General features: G+C 43.2%; 1 protein-coding gene across 20 annotated transcripts in view; it reads right to left on the bottom strand.

Moving 5' to 3' along the window:
- CORIN (corin, serine peptidase) overlaps window positions 1–21,592 on the bottom strand; it is a 227,330-nt gene that overhangs the window by 71,018 nt on the left and 134,720 nt on the right. For all 20 annotated transcript variants that reach the window (XM_072749068.1, XM_072749058.1, XM_072749067.1 and 17 more), the window contains 4 exons: window positions 14,940–15,053; window positions 4,526–4,633; window positions 1,868–1,978; window positions 21–137 (listed from right to left, as the gene is read on the bottom strand). In XM_072749068.1, the coding sequence (XP_072605169.1) occupies window positions 21–137; window positions 1,868–1,978; window positions 4,526–4,633; window positions 14,940–15,053 (450 nt within the window). The remainder of the gene's footprint in view (window positions 1–20; window positions 138–1,867; window positions 1,979–4,525; window positions 4,634–14,939; window positions 15,054–21,592) is intronic.

The following is a 21,592-nucleotide window of genomic DNA, read 5'->3' as shown; positions in this document are numbered from 1 at the left end:
GGCCGCGGCCGCACACTCACCGGCGCCGCAGTCCTCCTCGTCCGTGCCGTCCCTGCAGTCCTCGTCGCCGTCGCACCGGAACGTGCTGGGGATGCACTGCCCGCTGCGGCACTCCGCCAGGCCCTGGCTGCGACAGGCTGCGGAAGGCGGCGGCGCTCACCCTCACCCTCACCCCCACCCCGCCCCCCGCCCGGTCCGTCCGTGCGTCCGTCTGCCCGCGGGGGGGACACGACGCCCGCCCAGCATCACCACGTGCCGCGCCCCGAGTGTCTGCAGGGTCCCGTCCGCGAAGGAGCGAGCCACGAGTCTGCCTCATGCCAAGCGGTTTGGGGAACGGCAAGTTTTCTTTCTAGACTCTTCCCTGCCATGCCCCGCCCCGCTTACTGACAAGGAACTTTTTCTCCATCAGGACACGGTGAGAAGTTGTGCTAACGAGGCTCACGATGGTGGCTTCGCTACGCACCCAGAGGCCACAACGGGTTAAGGGCTTGGGGTTCGGTAGCCACGTGCCAGGCGGGTGTGCACCTGACCTCGGGCCCTCGGACGGGCCTGCCGCTGCGCACCAGCCAAGGCTGTAGAACAAGGACCCTGACGTCTGGAGAGGTTCGTGTTGTCTCAAAGTTACGAGACTGTGAAAAGCTGGTGCCGGAAAGGGAAGGCAAGCTTCTGGCCTCCTCTCATCTTACTGAAAATGCCCAAGCATTTCCCTTTATTCCAACCTGATCTAAGGGGCCGACGAAATGACGTGTGTCAAAGAACTCAGGACCCTGCACACAAGAAACACCTGATGTCAACGCCTGCTTAGGACACCTGCCATTCAGGATGGTCACCTGGTTACTAACCTGCCCTCCTCCAGGTTGCCTACATTGCATCCCTGTTGTCTCCTGGAGCCTCAGAAACCCCTGTATCATGTGGCCTCAGCCTTCACTGAGTTAGTGGCCGTGTCACCACTCCCTATGCTTGAACCGAGGGTCAGCACCCGAATCCTTGGACGTGAGCCCCAGGCCCGGCTTCCCCAAGATCCATGGAGCTGCAGCCCACTCTGTTCCACTATGTCCGCCAACAAGACTCAAGTGATATTTCCAGTTCCAACTCAATTTGGGAAGGGGAAAGTTGGGCATTGCATTTGTTCATTAATTTAGATGACTTTTCTTATGTCAGAAATCATGCAAGCCAGATTTCTTTTTTTGCTTTTAATTATAGGCAAATTAAATAATCCACTTTGTCTATTTTTATTAGACAGTAAAGGATGGGATAAAAACTTTAATGAGTTTGAGCATGCGTAAGACGCATCATATTAACTCTTTCGGGTCAACATTGCTCTCTTTTAACACCTAGCTTCAAGATTCCAGACTGTTTACTCACCCAGAAACACAACAGCCCATAAAGTTATAATTATTATCGTGGGCTCTGTGTAACTCTATGAACTCTATGAGAGCTTGCTTCTCTCTGGCGATTCTCTCCATGTCCTCCCACAAATGGTGCCTGAGAACATGTTTGGACCCTCATGCAGGGAAGCTTAACTGCTCATATGCAGTTGGCAGGAAAAATTCCTCAATCTCTGGGAAGAACATCTCCTTTGACAAGGTCACCGTTGCAGACAGGAGATGTGTGGCCAGCGATGGAGAAAACAGACACCTGCTTGGCCAGAGCTGCCAAATTAAGCTTGGAGGGCTGGGGAGAGACATGTGCAAGCCAGAGACATGACATTGGTATTGTCATCACTTTGCTGAATTATCATCTTTATAGATTAGACCCAAAATACAACGACCTTCCCTTTGAATGCTGGATAGTCTATTTGTCTAAATGGGCAAAAATGAAAAAAAAAACAAACAAACAAGCAAATGGAAATCCTCAGGGCACTCACAGCAATTGACCTCGTCAGACTTATCCACACAGTCATGGTCACCGTCGCACACCCACTCTATTGCGATGCAGCGCCCATCTCCACAGCGATGCTCCTTTGTGGGATTGCAATCTGGAGAAAACAAAAACTCGTGGGAATGTAGAAAACCAGCATGACAAATGCTTGGAATGGAAGGACTCCTAGCTCCAGGTGAACAGAGTCTGTTCCAATTGTTCCAATATCGTTAATACTTTTTCTTTTTCCTTTTTTTTTTTTTCGTTAATAGTTTTTCTATGACGGGCCTGGCACAGTTAAAATGCCACCGCCTACACAAGCACGTGACCCACTGACCACCAGCTCTGTGGGGTAAGACCTGTCTGTTTTTCAGATGAGTAACAAGTGGCCAGCTTTCTCAGGACCCATAGTTCCCATTTTTTGTTTTGTTTTGTTTTGTTGTTTTCTTTCCTTATGGAAAACACTTGATTTGTACAGTGGCTAAAATAAACAGAACTGCGGTGTAGATTTCACAATGTAGATAGCTGATTGGAAGTATTTGTGACCACGCTACCATGTTTCTAAGAATTGTAACCACCTCTCTATGGAAAATTGGGAAGGCAAATATCTCCATTTTTCCCAATGCTTAGCTTTGCTTTCTATTTTCTATTCTTTCTATCTTAATATGTACATTCATATGGGAAAAAAACTGCTGGGTAAGAAATGCGGAATATTTATATTTTTTTCATGATTCTTTTTAGCCTGGATTTAACCTCTTCCCCAAACTATACATTCCTGGAGAAAAAAAATAAAAAGGAATCAAGCAATGTTTCTTCTCACAAAGAGCAGAACCTATAGTATTCTTTACCATGAGAAGTGGAATAACCTTAATATAAATAACACTTTAAAAGAAGTTTATGGATTCACAGGTGACAGATTCAATACTGGGGAACTATTATGAGTATCTGTTAACGGTGCCACTGCCACTAACACAGACTTATAGAGCAACCATGGATCTGAAAGGACAAACTGATCAATAAAGTAAGGTGTATGGAAGATGGAGTGCAGGGAGTAGAAGAAAGACATAATAGATCAGATGCCAGCGCAGAAACCAGAAGAACCACCACATGCTCAGCCTGCTAACAATAGGCAGCTGGAGGCAGAGACTGACCTAAGGGAAATAATTACCAGTGCATAGGGGCAAAGTCACCCCAAGAGCACATTTCGTGACATCCTACCATCTTCAGAGGAATTAGGTTGAGTGGTAAGACCATTCTTGATCACACAGTAACTATACCCTAGCCTTCTCCATTGACCTGTCCAACTACCAAGCTACACCCAAGCCCTCCACCCAATCCCCCACACTTCCCCTTCTCTTTTCTCCAGTGATTTCACTACTAAAAGGAGGTTTTGGATTAGATCACCTGTAAGGCCTCTTCCAACTGTAAATTCTATGATATATACAATCAAAACTGCCTCTCATTATTTGTCCCATGATTACTCAGTCCCCAAAGAGAATCCATATCTACCTACTGACATGTGGGATTATTTGTACATATGCACATTAACAATATTTTTATGGATGTAGTGAGGGGGCAGCTAGACAGCTGCTTCTAGAAACTATCTAGTTTCCCAGTATGGGGCCACTTCTGACACTGGCCACTCCAAGGCATTTCTCTGATCCTTCCCCAACACCTGCTTCAACATTTTCTAATGCTGAATATTATTTCACATTATTTGCCCAGGGTATCTCCTCCTGTTAGCCTGTCTTTTTGTTCGTATTACAAAGTCCTCACGTCACTCAATAATACACTACTTAAAAATTCTAAAGGTCAACCACAAAGTCAAGAAGGTAAATAAGGAAAAGTTTGCTGCTTTTAATTCATGAGATGGCATTCACAACTGAACACAGCTCTTTAAATAGTAGGTTCATCCTTTTATTTATTAAGATGTAGTGGATATATATCATTGTGTGTTTATGCTAAGTGAGGTAAGTCAAAGTAAAAGACAAATATCTGTGTGATAGTACTTTTATGTGGAATCTTAGCTGAATTTGTAAAAAACAAAGAGTAGAATGGTAGTTACCAAGGTCTGGGGGTGGGGAATAGGGAAGATGCTGTTTATAGGTGTAAACTTAAAAGTAGTAGGCAGGTTCATTTTCTTAAAAGATCAGATCAGATTTTGTACATAAAATAAATGTGCGTGTCCTAACCCTATGTGTCACCACTGCAGAAGCTGTCCCTGCAATGCTTGGCAATCAAATAAAGGAGGGGTCCTTGGTTGCATATAATGAGGGGATCAGACACATGACAATACGTGCCTGCCTAGTTTTGCTCTAGAGCTCAAAATCTAAATATGAGCCATTGCTTACAACCAAAAAGAGAAATAGAACACTTTCAAGGAGGAAAAAAATATTACCATATTAACAACTGTAACCCATCTTTCTACTCCACTTCTTAAGCACCTCCTTATTATGAGTCTATATGAGAAATATTACATTTACACATAAGACGTGACTGAGACCAGTAATTGAAAAAAAAAAACTCTTTCTAAAAATTAAGAAACCAATCATTTTGTAACTTAATTTGCTAATCACATTAACAACAACAATCCAGAGCTACGAGTTCTGGATTATATATTTATGTAACTTTAAATGAAAACCTTTAGGGAAACAAGCCTACTTACCACAGTTCTGCTCATCACTCAGGTCCCCACAGTCATCGTATCCATCACACACGAGGCTGTAATTAAGGCATTTGCCCGTGTGACAGTGGAAGAGATTCTCGCTGCAGTCTGCACAGAAGAGAAGCCACTGATGTGTCACCAGAGCAGAGTAGGGTGTTACAGTAGTACTTCATTTAACAAGAGCACATGATGAGAGGCAAATCATAATGGTAACCGGGTCCACATCTACTGTTTTACCAGTGGGGACACTGTGATACAAAGAGATCCAAGGTCTTGCTCAAGGTCACATAGGTTACTACAGAGCCAGGACGAGGACCTCCTGGCTTCCAAGCTGATGCTTCTATCAATTTCTGAAAGTCTTTATGTGAGATCCACTGTACAGTCAATATGAAAGCTCCTTTATAACCAGTAATACTCTCAACTCAACCTAGTTCATAATGAAGCTTGTGCTCATGCAGAATGAATGACTTGTAATAGAGAGTGAGTACTTGTTTCCTTTAAAATGAAAGTCTAGTTTTGTCAATGATAAGCATAAACCTAATTGAGAGAAACAATTATTTAGATTATAAGGTTGTTATTTTCACACAAATTTTATCACTCAAGTCAACAGGACCCTCGAATAAGCAGTACTGGATTAGAGTACAGTGGCAGGATAAGACTAAGGGATGTGTAACTGCAGGGAGCTTAACGTTTAATATTGAAGTAAGTAACATGCAATGAAATTTTAATAAGGTAGATCTTGTACGTGGGTAAACCAGACAGTTGGTATCGTGGTTCCATCATCTACTAGCTGTGGGAACTTGAGTGTATTCGTTAAAAATCTATGAGTCTATGAAGTGATTTATGACATTGGGATAAGATCAATTGCTTAATAGGGTTTGGGGAAGAGAGTAATAAATCTGTGTAATGCAAATTAATATATGTAAGATGCCAACATAATTCAATGAAGAAATAGTGCTCTTCAACAAATGGTGGTGGGCCAATTGCAAAGTCTGGCTTTTACCTCAACCTGTATGCAAAAATTTTCTCAAGGTGGATCATGGGCTTCGATGTAAGAGCTAAAATTATGAAGCCTCTAGGAAAAAAAAAATAGGAAAAAGAAATCTTTTTGACCTTGGAAGAATCCTTGGATATACCACATTCTTAGATATAATGACCAAAACACAAGCCATTACAAAAAAATAATAGTAAATTGACTTCATTAAAGTAAAAAATATTTGTGTCTCAAAAGATACTATTAAGAAAATAATAAGACAAGGCACATACTGAAATAAAAGTTGCAAATCATGTATCTGACAAAGCACTTAGACCCAGAATATATATAGAACTCCTACAGTCAATAATCAGACAACTCAATTACAAATCCACAAAAGAGTTGAATAGAAAATCTTTATAGAAGATGTGCAAATAGCTAATGAGCACATAAAAAAGGTGCTCAATAGAACTAGTTATTAAGGAAATGCAAATTAAAACCACAATGAGGTACCATTACATATCCCCTAAGGTGGGTATAATAATAATTTTTTTTAAATACCAAGTATTAGCAAGGCTTTTGAGACACTGAAACTCTCATATGTAGTTGGTGGGGATGTAAAGCAGTAATGCCACACTAGAGAGCAGTATGGTAGCTTTTCATAAAGTTAACTATAGCCTTATCATACGATTTATGAATTCCAACCTTAGAAATCTACCCAAGAGAAATGAGATAGACATCCACACAAAGACTTGGATGTAAACGTTCATGGCAGCATTATACAACAATAGCCAAAGACTAGAAACAATCCAAACGCTCAACAGCTGGTGAATAAATAAACAAGATATAGAATATTCAAATGATGAAATACTATCCAGCTTAAATTAAAACTATCACACTGCTAAAAAAAAAACTATCACACTATTGATACGTGCGAGAGCATAGACGAACCTCGAAATATTATGCTAAATAAGAGAAACCAGATACAAAGAACATATTGTACAATCCATTTATGAAATTCCTAGAAAAAGAAAACTTAGAGAGACAGAGATCAGAGCAGCGGTTATCTGTAGCTGGAGGAGTGGAAGTGGGATTGGCTACAAACAAGTGGGAGGGAAATCTGAGAGGAGATGAAGAAGTTCGAGAAGGGGATTGTGGTGATGGTCATATGACTCTATGAATTTACTACAAATCAATGGGATAACATATGTATGGAAATTGCACCTCATGAAGCTATAACAATGTTTTAAATTAATCTGTGTAAAGAAGCCTGCATTTAATAAGAAATGAGATTTCTTGAATGTTATCTTTTCTGTTATTTAAAATCAATTAAATGGAGGCACCTGGGTGGCTCAGTCAGTCTGCCTTCGGCTCAGGTCATGATCCCGGGGTCCTGGGATGGAGCCTCCACGTCAAGCAACCTGCTCAGGGGGGAGCCTGCTTCTCCCTCTCCTCCCTACTCATGCTCCCTCTCTCCATCTCTCTCTCTCTCTCTCTCTCTCCTCTCTCAAATAAATAAATAAAATCTTTAACAACAACAATGAAAAGCGAATTAAGTTTAATGATCAATAGTCCAGTCTCCTAAATTCTAGCTGATGGTTTCTCCTCAAGCCTCCGTCTGCATCTTACGTGACTGGTGATGGGTACTTTTCACTATAAACATCCCAAATTCCATGATAATTTGAATTTTGACAGGATCAAAATACTTGGGTATTGATCAATTAAACTGTTAGCCACATACATCAAAATATGATACTTGTTGGGCACCGGGTGGCTCAGCAGTTGAGCGTCTACCTTCGGCTCAGGTCATGATCCTGGGGTTGCGGGATCAAGTCCTGCATCGGGCTCCCCACAGGGAGCCTGTATTTCCCTCTGCCTGTGTCTCTTTTATTTTAATAAAATCTTTTAAAAACATCTTTTTAAAAATATTATACTTATTACTACATGAATTATAAAATTCTATTTCCTGAAGCCTTCTTCGAAGAAGCTACTTAAATACTTTTAGGATTACATCATTTTAAAAGTGTAAAGAGCCTTAGGGACCATCTGTTCAGGGTCCACATTAAAAGGGTGTGTATGTGGACAACACACACACACACATATGCTCACACTTATACACATGCAGAACTTTGTAAGTACTTTTCATTTTTTAATTTCCCCCAGGCTGAATAGTTTTAATAATAAGGATGACCATCATAAGGGACAATGCACTAAAAAAGAGGTCCTAGTTTTCACTCGACAGGACTATTTCTTCCCACTCAGCAGAGGGTGCTAACTCCTCACCCTGCACCCCACTGCCTGGGCACTCCTGCTAGTCCAGTCGAGAAAGGTTACAACTTTGGCCTCCTGCCCACTGAGCAGAGTTGAGGAATTTGTGCATCAAAATATATACATTTCCTTGGGAAGTTTTAGGTCTTTTTGATTTTTGCTCTGTTTTTTCATCTAAACTACTCTTGTGGGAAGTTTCGAATCAGTATGCTAGAATCAGCAAAAACCAGGGGCCGCAACCTGACCATCAGCACGAAAGTATTTGCATTCCCCAGAGGAGGGGGTGAGGTGGAAGGGTGACATATTTTAACCATATGAGTTAATTTTTTTTCTTTTAGCAGTACACTTTTGGGGGAGGGGGGGTTGGTAAAACTAGAGAATCACATACTCCTTTTAGAATCTGATTAACCTTGGAACACATCAAAAATTTCCAAAGATTCATGCATCCCCTCTATGAGGCCCATTCTGAAAACCCTGGTAATTCATATCAAAACACCCTGTCCTAGATATTCTTTAAATTAACGCTGTCATTTATTAAGTGATTTCATAAAAATAAACATTTATTTCATAAACGGAGATGACTCAAGCATTTAAAAAAATTCCTTATTATTCACACAGGTGCAGATTCAACTTTTCCATCATGATGACTTACTTGGTTAGAAGCCGTTTTCAGAGTTTAGATACAAAATTAGCTGCCCTTGGAAAACAACTTGTCACCTCCCTAAGGTCTGTGTGATTAGTAAACACACAAAACCTTAACCCGAGGCCCCGCCTAGCAGAAATGAATAGCAAGTAGCAAAGATCACAGTGCCTCCTTTTATTGGAATAAATGTTTATTTGAACTGAAAAGAGATGTGGCCAGCACAATTTAGGGCCAACAAATCAAAATTTTCAAAAGCCTTTGGCTGTGACTTCCTTGCTCAACACAAGCATAATTTTATGTAACCTAAGGTAGATGTTTTTCTAGATATGGATTTTTTTTTTTCTTCTTGAGTACCTGATACCAAATGTTACTTCTGAAGTTCTTGCATGTTGATACTCATTTCTGTTTGGTATCTTACACTAGTTATTAACTCTTGTCCCTTAAAATTATCATTAAAGGAGAAAATTTAAGAACAGAACACCTTTCATCCAGAGCTTCATTCATTTAGCTCAGTCTCTATGAGTCTATAAATATAATTGTGTTGCCTCAACTCAAGATTCAAGTATGGAGGCTCAGTTTCCACCCAGGCACGCCCTCGGTTTGAGATGACCAGAGAGGTTACTTGGTTTGCCCACAGTTGCCTAACTCATTGCAGTTACCAAGGTTTCTTGACTCCCCGGGTTCTTCTGACTAACGACTCCTAGCCCTGAAGGAAGACTTCTCCACGGCAGTACTACTGACGATTTGGAGTGGGTAATTTTTGCTGTGAGCACTATACCGTGCATTGTAGGATGTTGAACAGCATCTCTCGCCTCTACCCACTAAATGCCAACAGCACGTCCTCCAAAGTCCATACCTGTGACAACCAAGTATGTCTCTGTACATCTCAAAACTGCCTTCGCTTCAGAACCACTGAATTAGATTTTGCAAACATCACTTGTGTCCAAGGCCTGGTTTCAATCCCATCTTTCCATCAGCTTTCTCCACACCAACATAACTCCTCATGATGCTGTCTTTGTCATGCTCAAAGGACCTACCCACCTTATCTTTTTGTTTACACCAATTCTTTTCCTTTATGACATCTCCTCTATCATATTGCCTTAAAGTACTGTGTTCAGTGATCTCCATGTGTATATGTTATTTCTCTGATTAGACTCAAAGACTCATGCAGAAAGAACCCATGTCTTAACAATCTCTGTATTTCCTGGGTATCGAGAACATGCTTCACACGTAGCAGGATTTCTAGAATATTCAAGTTTTATCGATTCGTGTAACAGATGGTTACTAAACAGAAGTGAATTTTCCAGACAACTGAAGCTTCTTCCTTCAGTGTAGAATGCAATATTTTCCTTTTTTATTATTTTGATGGAAATATTTCTGGTATTTACTTGCATCTCTGCTTTAGTAAAAAGGATACAGTAAATATGGTCATTTGGGGTGATTTAGAAACATCATCTGGAACACCAGTTTTTATTTCATGCTGATTGGGTTGCCTCCTTTCTAAAACAGCTTCACCTGGTGCTGGTTTTAAAGCTGTTGTGGGTATTTGGGGCACCTGGGTGACTCGGTTATGCATCTGAGTCTTGGTTTTGGCTCAGGTCATGATCTCAGGGTCATGAGATCGAGCCCTGTGTCCAGCTCCACACTCAGTGAGGAGTCTGCTTCTCTCTCTCTTTCCCTCTGCCCCCCCGCCAAAATAAATAAAAATCTTCTAAACAAAAAAAATAATAAAGCCATTGTGCATATTTTAGTGTTTCTGTTTCCTCAGCATATCCCCTGACCTTTACCAGCTCTCTCCAAGACTTCAAATGGTCATCCTATACAGCCTGGAGGTGAGAGGTTCTGGGCAGGGATGGATGGAGGTGAGGTGTGGGATGGAGGGGAGGGAAGATGTGGTGAATAAAATAGCAATAACCTAGCATTCCTTCAAAGATATCACATGCCAGTCAGACGACAGTCTATGTGCTGCTTAGCCGAGGGTTTATTATTCTGCACAAGAGTTCTAGAGACAGTTACTGTTATTGTCTCCATTTTACAGATGAGGACCCTCAGGCCCAGATAGATTGAGTGACTTCCCCAAATTCACAGAAGCAGGAAATGGTAAAGAAGAGATAGGAACCCCAGGCAGCCTGACTCAAGAGCTTGCAGGAGTAACCACTACACTTTGTGGTGATTAGTATAATTAATTAGACTCAGAATAAGTAGTTAACCCAGTATAATTAGTACATAGTATATTTAGTATAGTATGTAGTATAATTATACTAAAATACAAGTCAACCAATTTTACCCTAAATTCGAGCAAATGACTTCCAAAAGTATTTGACAGTGATTTTACGTGGCATAAGGGGGCAGCTGTTTTCTTTGTGACAACTATTTTCCTTAAAGCTCTTTTCTTTGTGACGGCCATTATTCATTTGCTAAGGACTATCTATGTACCAGACACTGTTCTAGAGCTGGCTATAGAATCAAAAAGTGATAGAATGTGAGTAACAAAAGAGACACCAGATACTCCCTAGTCCAGTGGTTTCAAATCTGGCCGCATATTGGAATTACCTGGGCAGTTTTGCAAAGGTACTGCTGGGTTCCACCTCCAGACCAACTGAGTTAGGATCCCTGCAGGTGGGCCTTCCTGCAGATGCTAATGTGCAGCCAGCCTCCAGGACAAAGCCAGCAATTGAGGGGTAGCCTGCCTAAAGTCACAGAGAGAGGACTTTCTAAAAGAAAACTTTTAATTTTTAAAAATCTTTTCACTACACGACTGGAATTGTTCCAGGTGGTTGGAAATGCATTCAAGCTACAAACACTTGGGAAGAGATTGAAAAAAGTGACAAAATCAGTTAGGGGAGAAAATCAGGAAGAGGTCCCGGATACCTGGCTTGCTGATGTAACATACAGAATTGTTGAATCACTGGGTTGCACCCCTAAAACTAATATAACGTTGTGTGTCAACTACACTTTGATAAAAAAAAAAAAAGAAGGCAAACAAACAAGTAATAGAAGACCAGGTTCAAATCTTGCACTCTGAACCCCTGGCACAGTCATCCATCAACTCTCAACCTCAGCTCTGCGTCTCTACAAAAGGAGTAATACCTCTTTTGCTGAAAATTAAATCAGATCATGTAAATAGATGCCTCTAGCAGAGTTGATCAGGGGACTCACAAATAATAATTCCTTCCCTTCCTTTCTTGGAAGGCAGCCCCCCTCCTCCTCTGCCAGTGCACCCAGGGAGCCGGCCTACCAAAACTTCCTTCTCCCCCCGCAGGAGTCTGTAGGCTGCATGCATGCTCCGATTGGCATCCATGCCCTATTTCGGACTTACCCTATGCCTTCACTGCAGGGGGGGGACGGTGGGAGGGGGGCACCCTCAATAAATGCACCAAAATGCCCCAGGCACTGCCTGTTAAAACTCAGAGTCGAATGTCCTTGTGAGTTTGGAAATTATTACACGCCAAGCTTTCAATGTCTAACAAAGCATTTTCGTAGACAAAATTTCTGAAGGGATGTATTTTATTTCCTCAGCTGACTGGAGCACAGGGGTGTGGAAATAGGACTTTTCTGCTCCTGAGGACATTGCTCTATGCCTTACAGGACAGTGATGCCTGCTTTGTTCAGTCACTGACTAGGAAAATGTATTCCTTCAGATTCAATTGCAAATTGTGGCCACAATCTCTTACTGTGCAAAGTGCAATGCACTCCGTGCAATGAAGGAAGGTAATGATGAGCGGTGTTGGCCCACCACTGGGGCAGAGGCCCATGCAGAATTTTAATAATGCCCCCATGGGCCACATTAGAAGAGAAGGAAAAGATTCCACCACATTTCCCATTTTTGGATATAATTCTAGTGAATTATATTATAATTCCCTACTGTGGGTGCTCTATAAAATATTCCCTCCTAAATCCACAGCAATACTCCCTAAAGCCTACATCCCATGAAAATGCTGTTCGTGTAAAACCATATGCTACAAGCTTTTCTGAAGAGAGAGTTCCAAATTAGAAAAACAAATGTCTCGGTGAAAACATTTCCAAAATATGGGGGGCATGTCTGAAGTTCCATAGGATGCTCCATATTACACCAAATAATATTAAAAAAAAAAGAATGCGTGAACAATAAATAAAGGTGGGGGTGTAGAGGAACGAATAATTCTGAGGAAATACCAAGTTAAGCAAAATGAATCCGTCTTTTTAAAAACTGTGGCATTTCTCAGAACTTTTAATGTGCAAATATGTATCGCAACTCTCTGAAAAGTAGATTTGATAGCATTTGTCAAATTATTTTTTTTTTCCTCAAGCAATTTTCAAGGCTCAGGTACACCAGTTTGGGAAACATTGACCTGAAATAGAACCATAATATGATACCTTTCAAAACTTCTGATAAATAAGCATCCCAACCCTTCATATAACACCCTCTATATGGTGTTATAGAGGTGTTCCACCTGGCAAATGGACTATAGAATCTTTCCATTAAGGTCAACAATTATGAGCTCTTATATAGCCTTGGTAACTCCTACAGGGACTAAAACAGAGCTTTTGCTGATTATAACCATTAAAAAGCAATTAGGGGCGCCTGGGTGGCTCAGTTGGCTAAGCATCTGCCTTGAGCTAAGGTCATGACCCCAGGGTCCTGGTATCCTATTGAGCTCCCTGCTCAGTGGAAAGCCTCCTTCTCCCTCTCCTTCTGCTGCTCACCCTGCTTGTGCTCTCTGTCAAATAAATATGTAAAATCTTTAAAAAAAATAAATTAATAAGTTATAAAAGTAATTAGAACACAATTGCATATGGCTCTGCTTTGGATGCAAATCCTGCAATGTATTATTGAAGCTAATTTTTCCTTTTTTATCTGTTGCATAAGTGCAAAACAACTTGAAAGCTGAATATATGGGTAGCCCGGGTGGCTTAGCGGTATAGTGCCGCCTTCCGCCCAGGGCGTGATCCTGGGGACCTGGAATCGAGTCCCACATCCGGCTCCCTGCACGGAGCCCACTTCTCCCTCTACCTATGACTCTGCCTCTCTCTCTCTCTCTGTGTCTCATGAATAAAGAAATCTTAAAAAAAAAAAAAAAGCTGAGTATATATATGAACATAAATACATATGTTATGGACAGAATGCTTGTCTTCCCAAAATGCGTTTGTTTAAAGATTTAGCTCCCAGATAACTGTATTTGGAGACAGGCCTTTTAAGGAGGTGATAAAGGCTACATGAGGTCATAAAGGTGTGGGGTCCTAACCTAATAGGACCCTTCTAAGAGGAGGAGACCTCCTCCTTCTAAGAGGAGGAGACCCCAGAACCCTCTCCCTCACCCTCTCCGCCTCCAAAGAGGTCAGGTGAGCCTGCAGGAAGATGCAAGCTGCCTAGAAGCCAAGAAAATAACTCTCATCAGAAACTGAACTTTGTTGACCTTCATCTTAGACTCTCTGGCCTCCAGAACCACAAGAGAATGACTTTCTCCTGTTTAAGCCACAGGGCCTGTGATATTTTATACCGCAGCCCTAGCGGACTCCTACAATATTAGACAAACACTGTCCAATTCAATCAAAACAACTCATCAGATCCACAGTAAATAAACTGACAGTGTTTATGGCTGGATCGAGCAATCCATGGATTTAAAGTAGTTAACACCGTAGACTATCTCTAAATTTAGAGAAACACAAACAAGAGACTTCGCATCTGCTGTGTCAGGAATGTCAAGGGTCCCAAGGGTGAGACATCTCCCTATTGAAAATGTCCTCTTTTTGAAAAAACGGACCTTTCTACTCATGAAACCGACAAAACAAAACCAAGATCCTCACCCACGGGAGACCAACAAAAGACCCTCTTCCAGTTTTATTTTTTTATTTTTATTTTTTTAAATTTTTATTTATTTATGATAGTCAGAGAGAGATAGAGAGAGGCAGAGACACAGGCAGAGGGAGAAGCAGGCTCCATGCACCGGAAGCCCGATGTGGGATTCGATCCCGGGTCTCCAGGATCGCGCCCTGGGCCAAAGGCAGGCGCCAAACCGCTGCGCCACCCAGGGATCCCCCTCTTCCAGTTTTAAGACACTGGATGCAAAACACGTTTCCATCGAGACCTCTAGGTCTTGAGCTCCTAACGGAATTGCGCCTTTGAAAGGGGCTCAAACACTCGGCCGGCCCATGTTTGCTCCAGGCAAACTAACACCAGTCTACGCCAAGGTCCTGTGGTCGCCGGGGTCTGACCCGGGGTGGCTGTCGGTTTCCCTGCACTTGACACCTGCCGGCCGGCCCGCTCTCCCGACGCCCCGCCCCACCCACGCCCTCTCCCCACTCGCCCCGCCCCGCCCACGCCCTCTCCCCACTCGCCCCGCCCCTCCCGACGCCCCGCCCACAGCCACTCCCCGACGCCCCGCCCACAGCCCCGCCCCTTCAACCACCGTGACCACGCCCTCTCCCCACTCGCCCCGCCCCAGCCCCGCCCCTTCCCTACACCCCGCCCACAGCCCCGCCCCTTCCCGCCGCCCCGCCCACAGCCCCGCCCCCTCCCACCGCCCCTTCCCGCCCCGCCCCGCGCCTACTGCACTGCGCCTCGTCGCTCCAGTCCCCGCAGTCGTTGTGGCCGTTGCAGCGCAGCTTGTGGGGCACGCACAGCCCGCCGGCGCACTGGAAGCTGTCGCCCCCGCCGCAGAGCGCTGGGAAAAGAGGGAGGGAAACCGGGTCAGAACCAGCCTTTTTCCTGGAAAGTCAGGACACAGACCGAGCAGAAGGACAGCCCTCCTTGCCGCTCTAGATCTGTCTCCGCGTCCCCCACCCGGTGCTCTTGGACCTTCTAGAACATTGACTGTGAGACTTACCTGGGAAAGCCACAGAGGGTTTGCCCGAGAAAAGAGAAAAAACCCAAACCTCCCCCCGTGGGCTTGTAGCTGAGAGGGCCCCAGGCCCAGGGCGGGAGAGGGCCCCAGGCCCAGGGCGGGAGGGGGCGCCATGCCCAGGGCGGGAGGGGGCGCCATGCCCAGGGCGGGAGAGGGCCCCATGCCCAGGGCGGGAGGGGGCCCCAGGCCCAGGGCGGGAGGGGGCCCCATGCCCAGGGCGGGAGAGGGCCCCAGGCCCAGGGCAGGAGAGGGCCCCAGGCCCAGGGCGGGAGGGGGCCCCATGCCCAGGGCGGGAGGGGGCGCCATGCCCAGGGCGGGAGAGGGCCCCATGCCCAGGGCGGGAGAGGGCCCCAGGCCCAGGGCGGGAGGGGGCGCCATGCCCAGGGCGGGAGAGGGCCCCATGCCCAGGGCGGGAGAGGGCCCCAGGCCCAGGGCGGGAGGGGGCCCCATGCCCAGGGCGGGAGAGGGCCCCAGGCCCAGGGCAGGAGAGGGCCCCAGGCCCAGGGCAGGAGGGGGCCCCATGCCCAGGGCGGGAGGGGGCGCCATGCCCAGGGCGGGAGAGGGCCCCATGCCCAGGGCGGGAGAGGGCCCCATGCCCAGGGCGGGAGGGGGCGCCATGCCCAGGGCGGGAGAGGGCCCCATGCCCAGGGCGGGAGAGGGCCCCAGGCCCAGGGCGGGAGGGGGCCCCATGCCCAGGGCGGGAGAGGGCCCCAGGCCCAGGGCAGGAGAGGGCCCCAGGCCCAGGGCAGGAGGGGGCCCCATGCCCAGGGCGGGAGGGGGCGCCATGCCCAGGGCGGGAGAGGGCCCCATGCCCAGGGCGGGAGAGGGCCCCAGGCCCAGGGCAGGAGGGGGCCCCATGCCCAGGGCGGGAGGGGGCGCCATGCCCAGGGCGGGAGAGGGCCCCAGGCCCAGGGCAGGAGAGGGCCCCAGGCCCAGGGCGGGAGGGGGCGCCATGCCCAGGGCGGGAGAGGGCCCCATGCCCAGGGCGGGAGAGGGCCCCAGGCCCAGGGCGGGAGGGGGCCCCATGCCCAGGGCGGGAGGGGGCCCCAGGCCCAGGGCGGGAGGGGGCCCCATGCCCAGGGCGGGAGAGGGCCCCATGCCCAGGGCGGGAGAGGGCCCCAGGCCCAGGGCGGGAGAGGGCCCCATGCCCAGGGCGGGAGAGGGCCCCATGCCCAGGGCGGGAGAGGGCCCCAGGCCCAGGGCGGGAGGGGGCCCCATGCCCAGGGCGGGAGAGGGCCCCAGGCCCAGGGCGGGAGGGGGCCCCAGGCCCAGGGCAGGTGAGGGCCGGCTCACCAGTTGCACAGCCTGTGCCTAGGGAGGTGGGGGGTGGGGGCATATGTGAGTATTTTTCTTAATAGTTGCAATTTACTTAAAATGAAGTACTACTGGTTAACAAACATTAAAAAAAAAACAACAACCCTACAACCCTCTTCTCAAAGGCTTCTCAATGTTGCACAGAAAAAGTTATAGTAAAAAGAGTCCATTGTCAATTGTGTGCTTGAACCAAGCCTCCAGGCACCCTGCCCTGTAGTCAAATATATTTATTTGCCTTAAAAAAAAAAAAAAAAAAAAAAAAGCCAGTTAAAATTATCAGTCTATTTTGGTGTAAGGATATGAGATAACATTAGCTAATAATTTTTTCATTCTTTTCTTTAACGCAGTTACACTTTGATATTTTTTGCTTTTTAGTATATGATGGTACCCTTTTTAAAATAACTCAGCAAATAATCAATTGTTTCAAAATTACGGTAGACAATATAGGTAAGATTTTTAAGGAAAATCATTAACAAAGGGAAAAATCAGGGGTCAACCTGGATGACTCAGCCTGTTAATCAGGCTTGAGCTTGATCTTAGCTCAAGTCTTGATCTCCAGGTGGTGAGTTCAAGCCCCTTTTTGGGCTCCAGGCTGGGGTGGGGAGACTACTTAATAAAGGTTGGGGGGGGGGGATTAATGGTTTTTCAAAATAAAATTAGTGTTGAAATACATATAAATATTTGGTAATGTGTATCAAATGCCTTTAAAATGCACATTTTAGGGGTGCCTGGGTGGCTTAGTCGGTTAAGCATCTGCCTTCAGCTCTGATCATGATCCCAGGGTCCTGGGATCCAGTCCCACAATGAGCTCCCTGCACAGTGGGGAGCCTGCTTCTCCCTCTCCTCCCCACTCATGCTCTCCCTCTCTCTCTCTCAAATAAATAAAACCTTTAAAAAATAAAATAAAATGCACATTTTAACCTTTAACCAAGTATCTTATGTCTCGGACCTCATACAAAGGAAATCATTATAAATAAGTGCAAGTTTTTATTTTTAAGTATATTTATACCATCAGGATTTATAAGGAAAGGATAAAATAGCTATGCAACAGTAGGGGCTGGTTAAATAAATTTTGTTACCTTCAAAATAAGAAATACTGTTACAGCCATTGAAAAGTATACTGCAGAAAATACTTGATGTCTTGGAACAAAGTTCAAGATAACTTGAGTGGATAATTGGAGTGGAAACACCATTCTGTATGAGAAAAACATGAAACAATGTGGCCTAGGAAAAAGTATCTCAAAGGTTACCATGATTCTCCCTAGTATTAGGATTTAAAGTAATTTTTATTTTCTTCATTTTACTTTACTCTGAATTTTCAAATGTTCTTATACATTGTGTCTTTTTTTATTGACATATAATTGACACATAACATTATCTTAGTTTCAGGTTATTATACAGCATAATAATTCAGTATTTATATCTACGGTCAAATGATCACCTCTGTAAGTCTGGTTACCATCCATCACCATTCAAAGTTAGAATGTTTTTTCTTATGATGAGAACTTCTAAGATTTACTCTCTTGGCGACTTGCAAATAAGCACTGCAGTATTATGGACTACAGTCACCATTCTGTACATTGTATCCCCATGACTAACTTATTTGATAGCTGTAAGTTTGTACCCCTGACCCCATTCACCCCCATTTCATTCACACCCAACCACCCTCTCCTCTAGAAACCATCATTTTGTTCCCTGTATCCATGTGTTGTGTTTTGTCTCATTTGTTCCTTTGCATTGTTTTGTAGATTCCACATGTGAGATCATACAGTATTTGTGTTTCTCTGACTTATTTCACTCAGCATAATACCCTCCAGGCACACTCATCTTGTTATAAATGGCAGGGTATTACTTTTTTTGCATATATATAATATATATATATATTATATATATATATATAACATTTTCTTTATCCTTTCATCTATCAATAACCACTTAGATTGTTTACATATCTTGGCTTTTGTAAGTAATGCTCCAATGAACAAAGGGGTGCGTATATCTTTTCAGTTTAGTGTTTTCCTTTCCTTCACATAAATATCCAGAAGTGGAATTACTAGATCAAATGGTAGTTTTATTTTTAATTTTTTGAGTCACTTCCATATTATCTTCCATAGTGGCTGCACCAATTTACATTCCCACCAAAAGTGCATGAGGGTTTCCTTTTCTTTGCATCTTTGCCAACATTTGTTATTTCTTGCCTTTTTGATAATAGCCATTGTAACAGGTATGAACTGATACCTCACTGTGCTTTTGATTTGCATTTCCTTGATGGTTAGTGATATTGCACATCTTTTCATGTGTCTTTTGGCCACCTGCATGTCTTCTTTGGAAAAAATGTCTGTTTGGATCTTCCGCCCAATTAAATATCAGCTTGTGATTTGTTGTTGTTATTGGTGCTGCTGCTATAGGCTGTATACCTTCTTTATATATTTTGGATATTGACCCCTTATTGAATATATCACTTGCAAATATCTTCTCCCATTCAGTAGCTTGCCTTTGCATTTTGCAGATGGTTTCCTTTGCTGTGCAGAAGCTTTTTAGTTTGAAGTAGTCCCACTTGTTTATCTTTGGTATATTTGCCTTTGCTTTTGGAGTTTGATCCAAAAATTCATCAATAACACTGATGTCAGGGGGCTTGCCATCTATGTTTTCTTCTATAAATTTTATGATTTCAGGTCTTACATTCAAGTTTTTAATCCATTTTGAGTTCATTTTTGTGTATGGTATTAGAAAGTGGTCTGGTTTCATTCTTTAGCATATGGCTGTCCAATTTTCCCAACACCATTTGTTAAAGAGCTTATCCTTCCCCCACTATTTATTGTTGCCTCCTTTGTTGTAAATTAATTGACCATATATGCATGAGTTTACTTCTGGGCTCTCTGTTCTGTTTCATTGATTCGTGTGTCTGTTTTTATGCCAGTACCATACTGCTGTGATTACTGTAACTTTATAATACAGTTTGAAACCAGGGTGTGTGATACCTCCATTGTTGTTCTTTTTTCTCAAGATTGTTTTGGCTAGTCAGGAAATTTTGTGATTTAAAATTTAAGGGTTGTTCTATTTCTGTGAAAAATGTCATGGACTTTTGCATCTGTGTTCATCAGAGATATTGGCCTATCATTTTTCTCTTCCTTTCTCTTCCCTTCACTTTCATTTCCTTTCCTTTCCTTCTTTCCTTTCTTTCTTGTGATGTCCTTGTCTGGTTTTAGTATCAGGGTAATGCTGGCCTTGTAAAATGAATTTGGAAAAGTTCTTTCCTTTTTTGGAAGAGTTTTTTGGAAGCTTTTTGGAAGAGTTTGAAAAGATCAGGTATTAAATCTTTAAATATTTGGTAGAATTCACTAGTGAAGCCATCTGATCCTGGACTTCTGTTTCTTGCTGGGAGGTTTTTGGTTACTGACTCATCTCCTGTCTTGTAATTGGTCTGCTCAGATTTTCAACTTCTTCATTATTCAATCATGGAAGATTGTCTGTTCTAGGAATTTATTCATTTCTTCTAGGTTGTCTAATTTGCTGGTGTATACCTGTTCATAGTTTTTAAGATCCTTCATATTTCTATAGTATCAGTTGTAACTTCTCCTCTTCCATTTCTAATTTTATTTCTTTGAGCCCTCTCTTTTCTCTTGGGGAGTGTAAAGATTTGTCAATGTTGTTTATCTTTTCAAAGATCAAGCTCTTAGTTTCATTGATCTTTTCTATTATCTTTTCAGTTTCTATTTCATTTATTTCGGCTTTGATCTTTGTTATTTTCTTCCTTCTACTAACTTTGAGCTTTTTTTTCTTTTTCTTCTTCTAGTTCTTTAGATGTAAGTTTAGATTGTTATTTGGGATTTTTCTTGTTGCTTGAACCTCCCTCTTTGAATTGCTTTTACTGCATCCCAAAGATTTTGATAAGTTATATTTCCATTTTCATTTGTTTCAAGGTACTTTTTGATTTCTCCTTTAAACTTTTCATTGACTCACTTGTTTAATCTACACATATATGTAACTTTTTCAGTTTTCTTCTTTGATTTCTAGTTTCACATCATCGTGCTCTGAAAGATCCTTGATATGATTTCAATCTTCTTAAATTTATTAAGACTTGTTTTCTGGCCTAACATATAATCTATCCCGGAGAGTGTTCCATGTGCATTTGAGAAAAGTGTATATTTTGCTACTTTTGGATGGAATGTTCTATAAATATCTGTTAAGTCCATCTTGTCTAATGTATCATTTAAGGTCAATGTCTATTGATTTGTTGTCCAGATAATCTATCCATTGATGTAAATGGGGTATTAAAGGCTCCTACTACTAACACTGCACAAGCGTTCCCTTTATTCCACATCCTCACCAATGTTTGTTATTTCTTTTTTTTATAATAGTTTTTTGTTTGTTTGTTTGTTTGTTTTGAAAAAAGAGACAGAGCAAGTAGGGAGGGGAAGAGAAAGGAGAGAGAGAATCCCAAGCAGACCCCATGATCAGTGCAGAACCTGATGTGGGGCTCAATCTCACAAACCCAAGATCATGACCTGAGCTCAAATCAAGAGTCAGACCCTTAACCAACTGTGCCACCCAGACATTCCTTGATAATAGCTATTCTAACAGATGTGAGGTGATATCTCATTGTGCTTTTGATTTACATCTCCCTTAATGATATTGAGCATCTTTTCATGTACCTGTTGGCCATTTGTATGTCTTTGGGAAAATGTCTTTAATCCACTTTTAATTAATTATTTACAACTCCAGTATGATTAACATACAGTTAGTTAATTAATTATAGTACTCTTGAGTACAATATAGTGATTCAACAGTTCTATACATTACTCAGTGCTCATCATGATAAGTGTATTCTTAATCTCCATCTATTTCACCGATCCTCACTCCCCACCCTGCCCACTTCCTTTCTGGTATCCACTAATTTATTCCCCATATTTAAGAGTCTTTTTTTGTCTCTTTTTCTTTGTTCATTTGTTTTGTTTCTTAATTTCCACATATGAGTGAAATCATATGGTATGTGTCTTCCTCTGACTTATTTCACTTAGCATTACACTCTCTAGATCCATTTT

The sequence above is a fragment of the Vulpes vulpes genome, chromosome 2 (assembly GCF_048418805.1).
Source record: "Vulpes vulpes isolate BD-2025 chromosome 2, VulVul3, whole genome shotgun sequence".
NCBI classification, from domain to species: domain Eukaryota; kingdom Metazoa; phylum Chordata; class Mammalia; order Carnivora; family Canidae; genus Vulpes; species Vulpes vulpes.
The sequence above is the reverse complement of the archived record's forward strand: the minus strand, read 5'-3'. Positions and strand labels throughout refer to the sequence as shown.